Source organism: Platichthys flesus, chromosome 13, assembly GCF_949316205.1.
Source record: "Platichthys flesus chromosome 13, fPlaFle2.1, whole genome shotgun sequence".
Lineage (NCBI taxonomy): Eukaryota > Metazoa > Chordata > Actinopteri > Pleuronectiformes > Pleuronectidae > Platichthys > Platichthys flesus.
The window spans coordinates 5,963,586-5,981,522 of NC_084957.1; the positions used below are offsets into that span (position 1 = coordinate 5,963,586).

At 40.6% G+C, this 17,937-nt stretch overlaps 1 protein-coding gene across 4 annotated transcripts in view; it reads right to left on the bottom strand.

Annotated features, from left to right (window-relative positions):
• Window positions 1-13,998, bottom strand: part of pard3bb (par-3 family cell polarity regulator beta b) — a 188,141-nt gene extending 174,143 nt beyond the window's left edge. For all 4 annotated transcript variants that reach the window (XM_062402122.1, XM_062402121.1, XM_062402120.1 and 1 more), the window contains exons 1-3: window positions 13,725-13,998; window positions 12,667-12,900; window positions 2,192-2,293 (exon numbers count right to left, since the gene is read on the bottom strand). In XM_062402122.1, coding sequence (XP_062258106.1) covers window positions 2,192-2,293; window positions 12,667-12,783 — 219 coding nt within the window. In that variant the 5' untranslated portion in view covers window positions 12,784-12,900; window positions 13,725-13,998. The remainder of the gene's footprint in view (window positions 1-2,191; window positions 2,294-12,666; window positions 12,901-13,724) is intronic.
• Between the last annotated feature and the right edge of the window lie 3,939 nt (window positions 13,999-17,937).

Genomic DNA, 17,937 nt, shown 5'->3' on the forward strand with positions numbered 1-17,937 from the left:
CTGTGTCAAGGCAGAAACACTCTTCAGGCTCATTTATGCTTCCTTCACATACAAAGAGAGTTGTTTCCATTTCAAATGATGTAACGTTACTACCTGCATACTTCCATACGTCCTTTTGGTAAGCAATGTATCCACTAGGGGGCAGTAGTGAGTCGACAGTTTCTGACAACAACAACAAAACAATGTTGACGGTTAAGAGGGTTGTTATTAGGTTACTCTTATGAAAGAGGCAAAAGCAGCTGTTTGTTCTTTTGAGCTGGCAAAGGGACATCATATAGATCCTGTAGTTTATAACACAGTCTCTCTCTCTCCTCACAAAAAGTTCCACCACTTTTAACTACTCAAGTACAGCCGTTTGGTCCATATCCGTAAGCTCTCAGAAGATGTGCACCAATACATACAGAATGAACGCAGTGTATGTACAGAGGGCTCTGTCCGTTTTTGGTCACATATCTATGACTTGGACAGGTTTTAATCTGCTCCAATCAGCATTGACCTGAACATGACACCAGGGTGAACTTGGTAATTTCCTCTTCTTCTTTATTCTGGCAGGTATAATGCTGACGCATGGAACACTGTCATGAGTTGAGGTGAGAAAGCTTCTCCGTTTTCTGTCTCAGTTTATGTTTAAGTTTAATTTGTCAAGCGCACTTAAAAAAGAAACTACATGTACCAACTACATTTGCTGTAAAAGAGGGAAAGAGTGAATTCCCTCATTTCTTTTCAAAGGCTCTTACAGCCCTAAATAAAATGCCAACTATGTTCTTAATTAGTTCAGAGAATCTCCACAACTCCTGCAGTATTTAAACAGCCTTAAAGGCATATGGTATGAGCAGAGGAAAGAGAAATATACCATACTTCAGTAGCTGTGAGCGAAAATTAAGAATTCGGTTCAACATTAAAACACAGGCTCATTAAAACATGTTGATACTGTTTTCATGTGCAGAGCCACAGAGAGAGGGCTTGATATTCATATAGGGTACCAAGCCTCAAAAAGGCCTTATAATCTGGGCCATTTATCACATTCTAAAAATGTCAGGCTCTATGAGAGGGTATTAAAATGTACAAGACTTTCCAAAGGGGAAAATGAAAAATTACCCATTCCTCAGGGGGGAAATAAGAAAAACAGAGAATATATGGATTGAGTTTGCAAAGGCTCCAAATAGTGAATTGCTAATGACACTGGCTAACGCCACAGGCAAGTAAAAACCACTCCCTTGGAATTTTTGCTTCCGAGGCGATATTCTATCAAAGGGAGTGGCTTATGGGCCACTGCGGCTCAATACTCTGGAGCACACACACACACATATGTATAGACACACAAAAAATACCCACTCTAACATTTGTAGAAACACATATACCTCTATGTGACTTATGTAAGTATAAATCAAATGGATGTTTTTCCATGGTAAGAGAGACACCAGGATGGTTTTAAAGACGGCTATTTCTGCAGCTCTGTGTGGAGAATAAGAGCTGCCTGGCATTTGTATCTCTTCTTTATAAGCAGCTTGGCTGGGTATTTCCCTACATGCATGTCTGTGTACTCTGCAAACCATTAATCATTCAGATAATGGGCCATTTTAATTAATGGCTATTAAAGTCCATCCTAGCACCTTTTAGTTCCAGTTTGCGGGCATTAATTAAGAAGATAAATGTTACATGGCTGTTTGTGGTCAGCTTAAAGTCAAATAACAACCACTGAGTTCCTTGTCCACATTGTCAGTCTTTCTGCAGCTGGGTTAGGGTCCTTTGAACATGCAACAAACTCCAAAATGAAAAAACAAAACCAATGGAAACAAATATCTCAAGATGAAAAAGCAGTGGCACACACGTAGAAGACACTGAGGAAGACGTCAAGAGCCGACGCAGGCATCGAAGTGCTGTAAACAACGATCTGTCCTGCCTCTACCTGCTGCACCACCCTTCACCTGAATCCTGCTGAGAATTTGTTGCTGTTGTGAGCGCATCCGGGCAGAGAACCCCTCCATGTGTTGTGTATGTGTGAAACTAAAACTCTGGCAAAAGTCCAGATCCAATTATGCAGAGATCGTACGCAGGGCATGTCTGAATACGGCTTATGGTAAAGAGGGTGGAATCAAAAGGAAATAAAACTATTGGTCAATAGTCTATTGGATGGCATTATAAATTTCTAAGCAGGACACAGAGGATACTCAATTCCAGAGGCTCTTACCTTGTCTTTGTCTTCCACCAGATCGCTGAGAATATCATCAGGGTCCAGAATGCCCCCATCACAGTATTCAACATGGTGAGTCCGAACCATGAATTCTCCTTCCTATTACACAGGGCACAACCAAGGCAGATCGATGAGTTTCATGTCTCGTTCTCAAAATAATTTTAATGTCACTACCACGATTTATGATGAGTATTTGAGGCAAAAATACTCAGGCCTCAATAGTAGTATAAGCAGATATAAAATGAAGCTTTTATATGAAGTTAGGTGGTTTATGGTGGCCATTTATTTGTAACTACACAAATATTCTAATTTACTGTCAATGTTCTGATTCAACAATAAGGTCGTTGGTCTGGGCTGTTTACTTTTGTCACAAGCTGGCTCAACGCTGGACATATAGGGCAGACCACACCTGAGTTTAAATAAAAATAAGCATATTTAAAGGCAGGAAAAGGAAATTTATAAGTAGAATTTTCACCCAAAACCAAATGCCGTGGAAGCCATGGGGGAAAATTGGAGACTGGCTGGATGTCACCAGCTTATAAACTATGGTAAGAGCATGTCCCTGAAGAGCAAACACCTCCCTCAAACTGCAGGGAGAGGCCTGCTCTGAGAGGGTCCTCACACTTTCTAAAATTGTATCTTAATATGAACAAATGAAGTCCTGGTAAAAAAACAGTAGAACTTTTTATTGTTATCAATTTTTTCGGGGAAAAGGCCAATCCATCTCACAGCAGGTTTCCGTGGTTTTAAATGTTTTAAAACTGTTTAAACTTAATTAAAAATAAATTAATGTAATGTTTTGTATAATATAATATTTTGTATAATAATCTTTAATTTGAAACCTAACCAAGAGCAACCCCAAAGGTCTTCTGTACTGGCCAGGCCACCAACCTCTGTCTGCCTCTCATTTGCGTATCCCGCCTCCCCTTTCCCTCCCCTCCCTCCCCGGATCTCTTTTATTTCTTTCCTTCATGCATCTTTCACAGCTTTCCCTCAGGTACCTTTCACAGATTACAACTCCAGCCTGGCCCTTTCTCTCTCTCTCTCTCTATCCCTCCTCACTCCTTTTCTCCGCCGTGTTGGGTCTGTGATTAATGACATCAGCACTGCACTGGACAGCTGACTACATAGAGCTGGTTGTTGAACAACATATTGGGACAACACACTCATATGCACGCACACACACACACACACACACACACACAAAAACATACACAGCCTGAGGAAAAGGTATAAGTCAAAAGATTTCGGGGTGGCGCTCCATTAAATCACTCTTTCAGGGTCAGGTGCTTGTCAGTGCTTTTCAAAAAACTCCCTTCAGGGAGAGTGTAAGATGGAGTAAGGTGCTCTGTGTCCCTGGATATCCCTTCAAGTCTCAATGTCAATACTAAACTCAACTCTGCAGCCAAATTATCTCCAATACATTGCTTACTGACAGTTTTCAAATAATTTAAAATAGTGTATTAGTTTCTTGTATATTAAGATCAGTGATTTTTATTTTTTTTCAAACAAACAACAAACCGGCAGGAGAAAATGTATTTGAATATTACAAAACAAGACATTTCAATTGCTTTTCAACCGTCACTATTACACATGCAACTGTGGCTGTTTATCATGTTTAATTGTCTCTCCCCCCTTCCTTCCTCCCTCCATGATGGAATTCCTTGTATAACTTTATTGTAACACTGACTTGGCTGACCCCTAGGCCAGATGCATTGTAAAGAGATTTTTTCAAGCATTGCATTTATATGGTTGTATTTTCTCTTTTGCACAGTGTTTATCTTCCCTGAGCACCATCAATCAGGGTTAGGAGGAGAGTCTGGGACAACACATCAATTTATTCTATAATTACAAGGGAAGATTTCCTTGCCAAAAGTTCATGATGCTATTTTTTGTATATATTCTGCTCTTGGCCTTGCAATAAACATCTAAGCCAGGTGTTTAAAATCACTCGGGCTAAATTACAGTTCCATGTCAGAAGAGGTCAAATAGTACAAAATTGTGTCAATACTGGTTAACTGGCAAGATTTCAATCCATCGTACTAATGCAAACTGTGACTCACTACACAAGCATCGTTTCAAACATTGGCTTAAACTCTCCCATGTCTTATATTCTTCTTCATAGAGAACAAGATGACGTTTACAATGGCTTGCTTGGGGTCAACTGCTACGTTCAAGCTAATGATTTATTTAGTGTATTCAAAAGTAGGACATGGCTTGTGCATATCAACAAAGCCTCTAGTTGTCATACCCTCATTAAAGCCTCACATGGACGAATACAAAAGGCATGATTTTATGATGATTCATGAAAAAGTTTACATTATTTTGCATACTTGCTTCACTGTAGAGCTGGGGACATCAATATCTGCCCTGCTCTCTCTATCAAATTCACAACAGCCCATCTGTCATAGTGACACAGCTATAAGGAGAAATCCAGCCCCATTGGTGGGTCATCAAAACCATCCATATGGATTTTTGCCATCCCTTGCATGCGGGCAGACTCGGCTAGCTCCAGTTTTTTCTACTTAAGCTGTGCTAGTTGCCCTCGCCAGGTTCCAGTTTTCAGCAGGTAGGCCTCGACATTGTCTCTTTTGTAGTGATGAAAGGTTTTGACAGAACACCAGAACCCAACAGAATCCTTCCTTTCGGTGACCCACTGTTTTTTTTTAGGTAAAGACATCCATATGATCTCAGGCTACAGTAGGGGAGCCATGAAGCTAAGAAGACAAGAGATGGAGAGGTGGAGAGATAAGAGCAGTGAGTGCACTGATCAAATCTGATATTTCAGGGGGAGTGCATTTTTGAGAAAATGCGGGAACCCTGTGCCTCCAAGTCTAGCAGATTAAAAACCTAGAGGGACACTTAGATATTGTGGGAGTAAAGATAAGAGCTGTAAACACCCTGATGTAATCTGAAAATCAGGGGGATTAGCACTTAATACAGCGTTTTGCCTGATGCCAATACAGATAATCTTAGGCAAAGTAGGTATTTAACTTTCAAGATAAGATCACAAAATTATTATTAGTTTGGAGTAAAATCCCACCAAAGTCATTATATTACATATATTGTTTAGTGTTGGGGGTGTTTAACCCCCTACCTCTTCCCCAATCTTCACTCTCTGGAACAATCATCTTCTTAGATCCTACCGGTTTACACAGGAGCTAGGTATTCTGCAGTCAAACGTAGAGGCGGTACGGAGATGTGGACAGTGATCCAAGGTAGACGTGAAACAAAGACCAGAGATCATGCTTCAAATGTAAAAGGAGTTGGCTCCACACACTTGCAGACGAATATTGCAACAGGTTTAAATCTGAGGTAGTTTAGATCAAATCCACAGGTTGAAAATGGCATTTAGTACCTACGCCAAAACTTAGAGGTCTGAAATAAATTGTATTGCATGAAACAAGTCTGGTATAGCTGTATTATAAAGCAAGTAAAGTCCCTCTGAGCTGTCTCTACAAATAACATTTTGTAGGAACAGTGAAAACCTTAGAAAAATAACCAAATCTGTGTTACATTGTCTTGTGACCCATCTTGTGACCCAGCAGTAACAAAGCTTGTCTTCTGTGACAAGGAAATTGCCAGTTGCAATACAATGGGAACCATTAATGTTGAAGCATTCCACATTGGCATAAGCTGATTCCTCGATCATCTTGATTCTTGGTTCAAAATCTGATTCATTCGTTAATATTATCAGAATCCTTTTAATTTCATGTATGTTGAGCAGTCAATCTCTGTTTATTAATATGCCCTGTTTAGAATTTATAAGCAAATCTGCATATTAGGACATGGGTTCTATAGGACAGGAAAAAAGGTATGTTTGAGAATAGATCAGAATCAGAAGACAAGCAGAGAACAGATCTGAGCAAAATAAGGAAAGGAACAGAAGAGAACCGGCTTAGGGCTGGATCAACACAGTCTTGGGGGGGTTTGTCTGCAGAGAAAGTGGCCCGTGCCTCCTCCCTGCCCCTCCCTCCCTCTCAGAAATAATTACCCGTGCTCTGGCATGGAGCCAGAATGCTTTTACGATTTTATCAGCTTGTGAGGCCACGCCTCATCAGCATTCCTGCCTTGACTAATGAAACTTCAGCACTCACTGACATGGGCAGGCACCCTCTCATTCATATCCACCTTACATTTTGAAAGTGCGAGTATACATGAGCATACTGTGCACACACCGTCAGCTTCCAAACACAACTGGGTTCAAGCTTTCATCACATCTGGACCACACACACATTTAACACCAACTTTCTGTATACTACACACGAGCATAAACAACAATAATATACTATATGTTGATATGCTCATGATAGTGCAGGTTGACTTTAGCTTACTTCATAGCAGAGACTAGCAACCACATCAACATACTTCCATAAACACACAACCCCACTCTTGCATGTTCGGCCAAAGGTAATTAAGAAGTGTGTCAACAATCTGATAACTTCCTGACGACTCCCCACAAAAACAACCTCCTCTTTCCTTCCTCCCTCCTCTTGCTCTGTTCCACTCCTCCTCTTGGCCTGGCTTTTTAAGTGATCTCCCTTTTTTTTATAGATCTTCTTTGTTCTGAATCCTTCAATGGTTCATTTAATTACCCTCCCTCCCATTCCGCCTCTACATAGCCTGCATGTACAACTGTTTTATTTTTTATTTTATCACCACTTCCATTCTCCAGGTCCCTACTGCACCATTATTGCTTTGTCTCTATGTTCATCCATTGAGAATGATGCCTCTATAATATATCTGTCAGGTTAAGCTTCGACAGGTTAAACTTCTTGGTATAACAACAAATAATTACAGATTCTGGAGCATTTTCATGTGTTAAGTGAGGTGAATGACAATATCCACAATATCAACACTGACCACACTGACCACATAATGATTTCTATTTTTTTCTAATGGTAATATATTTTTTTCTTGTAGATCCACACGCTGCACAGTCATGTATTCTGTGCCTCCTGACTCTGCTCGCTCTCCTTCTCCCTCCATCACATGCCCGAAACACAAATCACACAAACTAACAATTTTTATATATTTTGTTGCCATCTCACTTTGTTAAATAAAACAATTCATTGTTAATGCTAATCACTGTCCACATACTTGCCTAAATTGACCTGTTTTTCAATAAACTATCTATAACTAGCCTGACATGAGTCACTGAGCTATGAGTGCACTTCCAAATTAAAATCAGCTGAACTCAAGATACTATTAAAGTGTTTAAATGAGTAACATGAGTTTTCACAGAGTTAGCTGAGAGTCTACATAATACTTAAAGGATACTTTTCAATGTATTAGTACAACAAAGGCTTGGCCTCCTCCATGCTGAAACATCACCACTCCTTCACTGCCATTCCATTTCGAATCCCACTTGTCTCTCCTCTCTCCCCCTTTGGTTCCATACTGGGCAACCAAAGGGTTGCCCAGTAACCCTTTGGTTGCCCAGAATTTCTAAGGGGTATAGAAATTCTAATAATAAGGTTGTGATCAATGTGAAAATGAAAAAAAAAAGAAATCAATGCAGCTATAATACAAAATAAATCCTCTCTGAAACTCAACATAAGCTAAACCCTAAAAGATTTCCAACTCCTTTCAAGATTAGCAAAATGTAGCTTTAATGCCTACTCTCAGTGTTAGCTCCTCTTAAGCACCACGGTGGGAACTGCTAACAAAGCAGCTGATAAATGGGAATGCCAGTGTTAGTTAGCTACAGTAGTCGCAGGCTGGAACAACCAAGATAATAAAATGTTTACGAGCAGCAAGCTCTCTAAGTAGGATGAAGCTGATAGAGAGAGGATGGGGGGGAGACAGGCAGAAAAGTGACCTGTCTCAGTGACAATTTAAAAATATGAGTTGTAGCAATGGGAAGAAGGATTAGGGACTGGGCAGATATTACCCTCATGTCCTGGATTTCTATGAAACACACTAACAACTATAATTACAGAGTCTCACCAGCAGATTAGTGTTGCAGTAACATGACTTAGTGATGGAATGAAAGTAAGAAAAATATATCAAGAAACAAGTAAAAAGAAAGACGATGGGGTGAGATGAGACACTAAGAGGCTTCCCTACTCACCATCACAGAGAGGAGGAATAAACCGGAGTAAGTGAACACAAACAGGAAATCCCAAATGGGACCTCAACAAACCAAAGAAAAGACATTCTTGACTAATTATAATGTTTATATCCGTGCATTTGTTTCATTTCAGCTCAGTACTATAGTGTTTTCTGTCATTTACACCAAAATTCTCTCCTCTCTTCTGCTTTCCGTTTCAACGTGTGTGTATCCCTTCCCTCCCCAGTTTTTGCCATTAATTACCAAGACTGTGGCGCCCTGCCATCTTCTAATTTGTCCTGCCACGGTTTCATAACGATCGGCAGGCCGGTGAACCGCTAAAACATCCTGTTTTTATTGTCCTCAGCAGACACCCAGACTTTGGCATAAAACCTTACCTCTCTGTGTACCTGCCATTTGGATGCACATGAGAGCGTAATGCATGCGTGTTCACGGAGCAGTCACAATAATCAACCCTCTTCAGCTTGAACCCCCCACCACCACCACCAGGGAGCCTACTCCTTGCCAGATGAATAGAAGCTCTCCTGCAGTTTCAGCTGCAACCCCCTGACATGCAAAGGAGGACAGGTTTTGACCCAGTTTGGCTCAGAGAGGAAATAATACTCCTGCCTCTGTTATTATACGGTTTGGTGCAAATTAAGCAAATAAAAGTGTACATTAAGGTTCGTACAATCTTTTAACACACACATCATACGAACCAATTTTCCTCTGTACAGAACAACAAAATGAACAAAAATGGGCGGACATCGACATTGTGAGGTTGAGGAATGCTGACCAAGGTGTGGGAGGAGAGAAAGAAAACAGAGAGGAGAGAAAGAGCTGTGGGAGTGGAGGCCGAAACACACACACACACACACACACACACACACACACAAACCCACACACAAAGTGCATGTCATTCATTCACTCAAACAGGGAACAAAGTATTTAAACATTCAGAGAACTAATCGATAGAGCAGGGAAGTGCATTATTACACATATTGCAGCGGCAGAAAAACACTTGGAGCTTTCTCTCTTTCTTTCAGTGAATATTAAAAACGACTAAAGTGTAGCTGCTCCTCTAACAGCACAACTTGTATTAACCTTTGGTTTTAGAGTCTAAATATCAAATTCCTTATTGCTAAGAAGAATACAAGTCCTTGATATTAAACAAAAAGGAGGAAAATGTATGAATTTATGTTACTGCGGTCACAACAACCTCTAAATTTGTTTTTTACAAGAGCCGGGAGTCTTTGGTTCACACTGATGATGTCTTTAAGAGTAATTTTATTGTAAGGAGCTAAAAATAGTTTGTAATATCACTTAATTTCGAAAAGGTAATTTGGGCTCTCACCATAGAAGTTAACAATTCATCTCCTAGCAACTGACCAATTTCACAGCTGACAGCTGACTTTTCCTGTAAAAGCACTGGCGACACAAATGTCCTCAGTGATGGCTCGGCTCCACCCAGGGTCAGGGTCAGAGGGCCATGCATGCCAAGTGAGTACAGCTGAAAGGAATGCAGCTGTTATCAACGTTATAAATTTGACCTGTACACTTCCTGCTGGGACATACCAAACTGTTATCTGTGAAAAAGCTCCACGCCGGCCTTCAGGTGTCAGTCAACAGTCTAAAGGCCAAAAGCTTCAACACTGTTTTCCACAAATGCTCTCACACTATTGTGTCTTTTTAAAGAGATGATTCGTTACCAACACCAGCATCAGAAATACCACAGATACTGTCAAATATGTCAGATTGTGCGTTAGCAAGTACACAGATATATGTTCTGATCTGATACTACATCTTCAAAGTATATTTGTTTCACTCAGATAAAACTGCAATTTTCTTTTCCCTGAAATTCACTGTTCACCACTTCAAAAACAGCAGTTGCTCTGTACTTGCAAGTACTGATTTTAGAACAGCGAAAAAGAACTGATTTCCAATTGTGTAGCGTTATCCAGAGCTAGCTAAAATGTCAGAAATTTCACAATATTTAATTTGGATAGTCCGACAAGAAAAAACAATGTGTGTCGTGGGAAGACCTCAGTTTGGAGGGGTGGCACTACAGTGTAGCCAATTACAACAGTAGAAAATATTATGAGGACCTTGAAGCATCAGACGAAAGAGCACGAGTTTACCAAGCTGAAGGGATAAAAGAACAAATTACTGCAACAATCTTTCAAAAACCACATAAAAAAAATGACAATAAATTTGAATTAGACAGCCTCAAGGCAAGAAAGATAAGCAGAAAAAGCAACAAACTAAATAATAAGAGGTTCTGGCATTCATTGTCTGTTTTCAAAGGGTTTAAGCTGAGCCAGGTCATACAACTATGATGGCAATCTCCACTACCACACGTGGTCTGTTACATATAGCTGTTCAAATACATTAAATACCTTTTTATTTTATTAAATGCACTGCTATTGGATTTACTTGGTATCAGCCTGTCTGTTAGGTCCAGTTATTGGAATTGGGAAGGGGAAAATAGTATCAGCCCACCTCAAAGAGATGAATTATAATTTAACAGTTAACACACTAAGACATGGACCTAAAGGAGTAAACATTGCTTTTGCTTATGCCAGGCTGTCACTGCTGTTAGTCCAGAAGGGAACATAGGCAAAACAGAAGCTCATAAAGAAGGAACAGGAAGAAGGCAGCGTACAAAGGGGAAGGTGACAAAATGACAGAGAGGCATTGGTTCCTGCTATGTGGAGAGTTATCACTGCCCTGCTTCACCTAGGGAGGTGAAGAGGAGATGCCAGTGAGAAGAAGAAAATACAGGTAAATAAGATCAAGGAGGGAAAACACACAGGAGCTCTGAGTTGAAGTAGGGACAGGCAGATGAAAGGCCATTTAGAAGGCAAAAAGGTAGAAATTGCAAGAAAAAGCGGATGGTGGAAAAAAAATGAGTGCATCTCCTCAGCGACAGTCTCACACAAACACAAACATACACACGGCTTCGACAGCTCTCCCTCAATCACAACTGAGGCCATCCATCTATACGACTGCTGTGCTCTTTGAATAATGAGCCAATATGAAGCGAGTCACTGAGAAGATTTGGTCGTCTGATGGGGGTCACAGGGTTCCCAGCCTAAGAACAGCGCTGGGAATCAACAGCAGCCATAAAGGAATCACAAGAGGGACACATTTGCATTTTACACTCACAAGCAGAGTGGAAACGACTCATGCCTACTGCTGTCTGGACCCTAATAATTCATATCAGATCTGCTTTTAATTTTTTATACAGCAATTATGGAGAACTGGACCTCCTGGCTTTGTCTGATTTCCCAAGACTTTGGCTTGTGAAAATCATACGCTCCTTTCATGATATAAAACTGACAGAGCTCTCGATTATTCTTTTTATGACTTCGGGGAAAACCGCACATATTACGAAAGCGGCGTTTCATAAAAAAAGTTATCTCGCCTTTCAGGAGTTCATGAAAATCTTCACACATTATTACAAAACTACTTCGCACAATTAATGCTGCGGCTAACTTGTGGCTCAAAGGTCAGGCAGACTCAAAGGGAGATGGATTTTCATTTGTTCGTGCTTTTGTTAGTTCTCTTGAGCAGACACTTTACTATCTCGCATCAATAACAATGAAACATTATTATGCTACTACAATTACTGCCACTCACAAGGTCTAACAATGGAGCAGTAATGACATTGGAAAAAAGATTGCTCAAAATTGCCTTGTACAGTGACGGTTATAAGTTATTCCGAGATGTACCTGTTGGACATATTTAATGAAACAAGTACCTGGTTTCAACGTTCTTTAAACGACCAACTGTGTATTATGTAATGAAATGTCTGTTATCGATATTAAAGGGGAACAACTATGCCTCAGCTCAACATTTGGAGCGGTCACACTAACATACACAACTCTGTCACAACATCAGGTACATTTACATGGACAGCTGAAACGAACCTGATTAAACCATGTAAACATCATTATCTGATTACCTTAACCTGAATAAGGTCATACTCTGAACAAGAAATAATCAAATTAGGACATGAGGAATATTCTAACCTAGTTATATATTCGTTTAAAACACATTATAACTCAAACTCCTGTAGGACTGCACTATGATGCCTGCACTGAGTTCAAATGTAAACAAAATGGAAAAATTCTGTGAGTCATTCTCTGCTCATAATTTAAAACCTCAAACTTCACTCAGGAGAAAAGAAATCTGTCTTTACAGTTAAAATAAATAATAATGTGATATTTATCGGGATAATTATCAATGTCAATATCACAGATTTATCTTAATATCATTTTTGGCCATGTAAACCAACTGTAATGCTCTGTAACGTTTAAACAGGAATATAAATGGAACATTCTATGTAATGTCTTATTCAGAATAAGGACCAACAGTCAGACTACCGGTGGTGTCTCCCAGTGAAACATGTGAATGGTACCTGTTCCAGCAGTTTTCTGTATCTCTGCGTGGCTTGCTGGATGAGTTCTCTCACAGTCCAGCCCTCCTTGCAGGGCACCACCACCCCCGTCTGCCCAAAGGTCACCGTCACCTTCATCCCGGCAGTTGCCTCCTCATCCAAGACCCAGGGCCCTCTTGGTTACGGGTGATGAACAGGGGAGAGGACTATAACGTCAGATGGCTCCAAAATGTGATCAAACGTCCACCAGTAGGTCTTGATGGAGGAGGCGGGGATGTGAGGAACCAGGAGAGGAAACAAGTGGGAGAGAAAACAGGAGGGACAGTGAGCGGCCTGGGGTCAGACATTGAAATCACTCTGTAATTTATCTAAAAGTCCCAGAGCGTGTGTAAGTGGTCAGATCTAAGGCTATAACGTGTGTTTGCTGCCTGCCTCTGAAGAAGAAAGTCTACAGCTCAGTGTTGTCTGTTATTTCACATTAATAAACATGTATACATGAGTCCTACATGTAAACAAGACCACATGCAGGGACACAACTAAAGGCAGACTGCACAAAGACACACACGACACCGATGAGATCACACAACATTACTTTCCCAATGCGATCATCTGCCTGCGTTGTCTCTTCCTCACCCATCTTTTTTCACATCCCCTCATGTAGCATGCAACAAGTCCTGATCCTCTGCGGTGGCGAAATAAAGTTTCCTGACACGTTTGAAGTTGTGTGGTCCACTAGCAAGCTAATGGAGAAGTGTGTGTTTGTGTCACTTCTCAGTGAGAGTGCACAAACCCCCCCTGGTCAACCTAACAGATGCTAGCTGCCTGTTAAGCTAGCTAGTGATTAGCCCGATCCTGTGTGTAACCTGGCCCCGGCAGCAGGATGGTGGGGGGGGACTGTTAGGGACGCAGGCTAAGCTAAGGATGAAAGCTTTCACTTCCACACCCTCGTCCGTCCCCGTTACACCGGCTGACATGTTGTAATAACTCGTTGTAGACACAAAAGACACGAAGTTAACAGTTGTGTTAAGAATAGTTTCAGACCAAGCGAGCAGAGAGCTGCGCGAGCTAACGTTAGCCACCTTAGCTGAACTTTGGAGGGAGGGATGCGGTCGCCCGGGCATCATTCCACAAGTTTCCCCTCTCGCATGTTTTCCCCTTTTTATTATTTCCTCGTCCTCGTCCGTAGCGTCCGCTTCATCACCACCACCGACAGGTCGTGTGTGAGTCTGTTGTCATGTTCAGCCACCGACAGCAGGGATAACAGTCCAAAAGAGAGCAACTTTCAGTGTGTGTGTCTGTGTGTGTGGGAAAAGTTAGGAGATGCCTTCACTGGCGTCCTGGTCCTGGCAGCTCGCGAGCAGCTCCTCCACCGCTGGGCCGCTGTCACTTCCTTAAAGGAGAAGCGACCTGGGGCACAGGTCAGGGAGTCACACGGTCATCTACCTGTCGAACAGCGAGGGGGAGAGGGGGAACACACAGGACACCAGAGGGACTTCATCCAGTGGGTCCACATCTTAATAAAACAAGTTGGAGTGCCACACTTCCACTGGCGAAGGGGTGAAGGGATAATGCAGGTAGGAAACCACAGAACAAGAGATAAGTGACAATGATGATGACGATGAAGTTGACTGTTATTATTTTTATAATTTTTGCTGTTGTCATTGTTTATAAAAATAATAATAATAATAATAATTGATGTGTATGCTCCTTAAAAGACAGTCAACCAAATAAGAATCAAACCAAATAAGAATCAAACCAAATAACCCAAACCAATATTTTATTATAGAAATGGAGAACAATGAATACATTGTAGGTTATGGTTATTAAAAATGAAAGTCAACCTTGTTGTAATGAAAACTTGATTTTACTGTCTTTTATTCAGAATAATCAGAACATAACAACAATCAGTAAAATCAAAGCTAAGTTAAATACTTGCGGATAAAAACAAATAGGAAGAAAAAAAACATTATAGATGGGGAACAATACATATGTAGTAGACTATAGTTATTAAAAAGGAAAGTAAAAAAAAAAACAACCTTAGGCCTATTATATATCAGTTAATATGTTGCATTTCAAATGAACTGGAATTACACACAAAAACAACAACATTGGTGGTATATTACTTCATAGACTTGTAAGGTTGTCAGTATATATTTACCATTTTACACATCTGACAGACACAAGGAAACATTATCATTTCATCTGAAACAAGTATTCTTAGCACCAGATAAATGTAAGTTCTGCATTTCCTGTGTTTTAGCTTGGATTAGTCCCATCAAATCATCCAGTGATGCCTCATATTGCAATTCTACGAGGCAAATGATAAAGAAACGTTCATAGGTCTGGCCCTAATTGCACAGATATGTTATATGGATATATAATTAGGAGTAATAGATAATGTATTACCTCTATAAAACCAAGGGTTGGCATGCATGCAGTGAGACACACATTTTTTATGGTATCAGTGCCAAAATCTTTCCATATTTACACAACAGGCATTACATTTGCATGAGAGCAAACCTTGAAAACAAAGATCCGAAAGCCTTGAACATCTTCAAGCTGGCACAATTTCAGCATTCTCACACTGAAACCAACGAGAGGAGTGAACCTACAAAAAACATTTAGGCTCTTCACAGCTCGGTTCATCTTCAAAGAGGAGACCCCTCCCTTCAGGTGGAGTTTGGCTTTGTAATTAGCAGCTCAAATGTATGCATGTGTATGTCGGCTAATTGATTTGGGCTAGGTTTGGTTTCTGGGTCACTGAATTCCATTGCTACTAATGAACCCCAGGAGAGGCGGAACACTGTGTAGCATGCATTTTCTTTCCTTCTTTCTTCTTTTCTTTTGTGGAAGTTTGAAAGTTAAAAGTGCACTTGAATAATCATTTAGTATGTATTATTTAAACATGTTTAAATCAATGGAGAAGTTGGAGAATAAGAGGCAAAGCAAATGCACTGTAAATGTAATAATTCATGATTAAAGCCCTGAGAGTTTCTCCGTTTGATTGTTTTTTTATTTCATCCCCAATAATCAAATTTAATTATTATCAGTGTGTGATATGAGATTTGACAGCATCAATTCAAACTTGATTCTTTCTTATTTTAATTTTGCCAACATTGACAATAGTTACATAGTCATCCATATTGACTTGTCACATAATAATGATGTAGATATAAATAGGCTCAGTTTAGCTGCTTCAGATTCCAAGTCCTGGTTTTGTCTATGATGCCTCACTGTCACGCTCTCATGACTTACGAGGGTATTTGAATAGAACAGAGCCATTGTTAATGTTAGTCACACATTTGCCTTTCCTGCTATGACAAGTCCAATCCTCTGCTTTGAACGAGGCCTATGACGAAAGCCAAAGTGGATGAATAAAGTAAACATGGATTAACATGAAAAAGACCCATCTTACAGTCCCAGAACGAGCCAAAGTATACAGATATAATATTGTTTTATTTACAATATGATCAGGTTGGATCACAATTATAAATAAAACACAATTAACAAAATCTAAAAACTCCAGTAGAGAGATTCCTTCAATTTCTCAGATATGATACAAACAAGTGTGGCTGCAATTTGAAGAAGAGGGAGACACGCTTCTTATGCAGTGCTCTGATATCAGGATGGGGCCAGTAGCTGGTCAATTCTTTCTCCCATTCACACTGACGGAGAGGAGGCAGCTCATAGTGACAATAGACTGTGGTCGTAGAACAAGAAATGGAAAAATATGACTGGTCTTGGTTGCACATTGAAGCAATAACAATATCTTGAGAAAGCAGTGGTCCGATGCAATAACAGCCAAGCTTCGTAAAGATGTCCTCAAGGATTTATTTTTTGTGTTTCTCCTTCCTTATTTGACAGACTGAAAACAAAAATCATGTTTCATTACCTACATTGCCCTATCTTCTTAAAGTGTCCCCATCTAATATCCAGCAACAAACACATTAAGGGGCATTAAATGAATGAAAATCCACTCATTATCTACTCCCCATTATGCTGACGGAGGGTTTGCGCCCACAAAACCCTACTGGAGTTTCAGTATGGAGGCATTTTATGTTTCTTTTTACATTTTTACAAATCATCACCAATTCCTTCAATTGTATTGGATTTGTCTGCAACGCTGTTTAACCCTGAAACTCCAAAAGTGTTTTGTGGACTCAAACACTTCACCCACCATCTCCATCAGCATAGTGGTGAGTGAATAAGTGAATTTTCATTTTTCAGTGAACTATCACTTTAAAACTTTCTCTTCATGTCCAACTGCAGCTCTGTTGCTTGGCGACAGCGGAAAGGGTGGGACCCGATGGTGACGCCAAACATGGAAATCCTCAGTCCGGCCTTCATGGGCTGCGGCTTCTCAATCTGGACACAGCTTTTATTTGACTTCCTTTAGCCAGCCCCTTAACCCAGTCCAAACCCACCCACCAAAATAAAGGCTCCTGCTTTGTTCTACTCACAGAGATACACACACTTGTATTCAGACCTCGCCCAGGCAGAGGATCCATATGGTTGCTCATTCCCTCTTCTAACCCCATATGGTAAAGTCCTAACCTCAGCAGTGTTCTGTGTCGTGCCTCCTCCATCATGAACCATCATGAACCACGGCGAACATGCTATGCTGTGAATGCCCCCCTGCTGTCGAGCCAGGTGCACCCAGACCCCTGGCAAACAAATCAATTTGTGTGCTGGGACATGTTCTGAGTCAGACAGAAAAAACACAAGAAAATGGAAGTGCAGTGGGAGAAATGAGAGCATTATACAAGGCTGGCACACACACACATAGGATACACACAGTACACACTGTACATGAAAGCACTCAATTACACTGTGACCTCATCTTTTGTCCTTTAGTCTTCATCACCCCGTATATAACCTCTAAAATAACAGTGATTATTTATGTTGAAGATCATGTACTTATTTTTTTTTTCTCTCATGCATTTTTCTAAATCAACCCCGAGCAGCCTCAGATCAAATGTATTTCAGAGGTGAGGTGGACGGGGGAAGAGACACATCTGGCATGAGACAGCAGGAGGCTGAATAAACATTAACACCCACAAACACTCAGTCACCAGCCAGGAATCCAGCCCGACCATTTGGCTTGATGTTGATGTAATATCCTCCTTTCTTTTGGGTTTCATACCGGACATAACAGGCTTATCTGAATCTGTGGTTATAGTTGGCCTTTGCTTGAGAGCGAGACACAGACAGACGCACAACCATAGTATATTCAAAAGATGGATTTATAACACTGCACACAATGGATGCATAATGCTGCTGCTATACGGCACA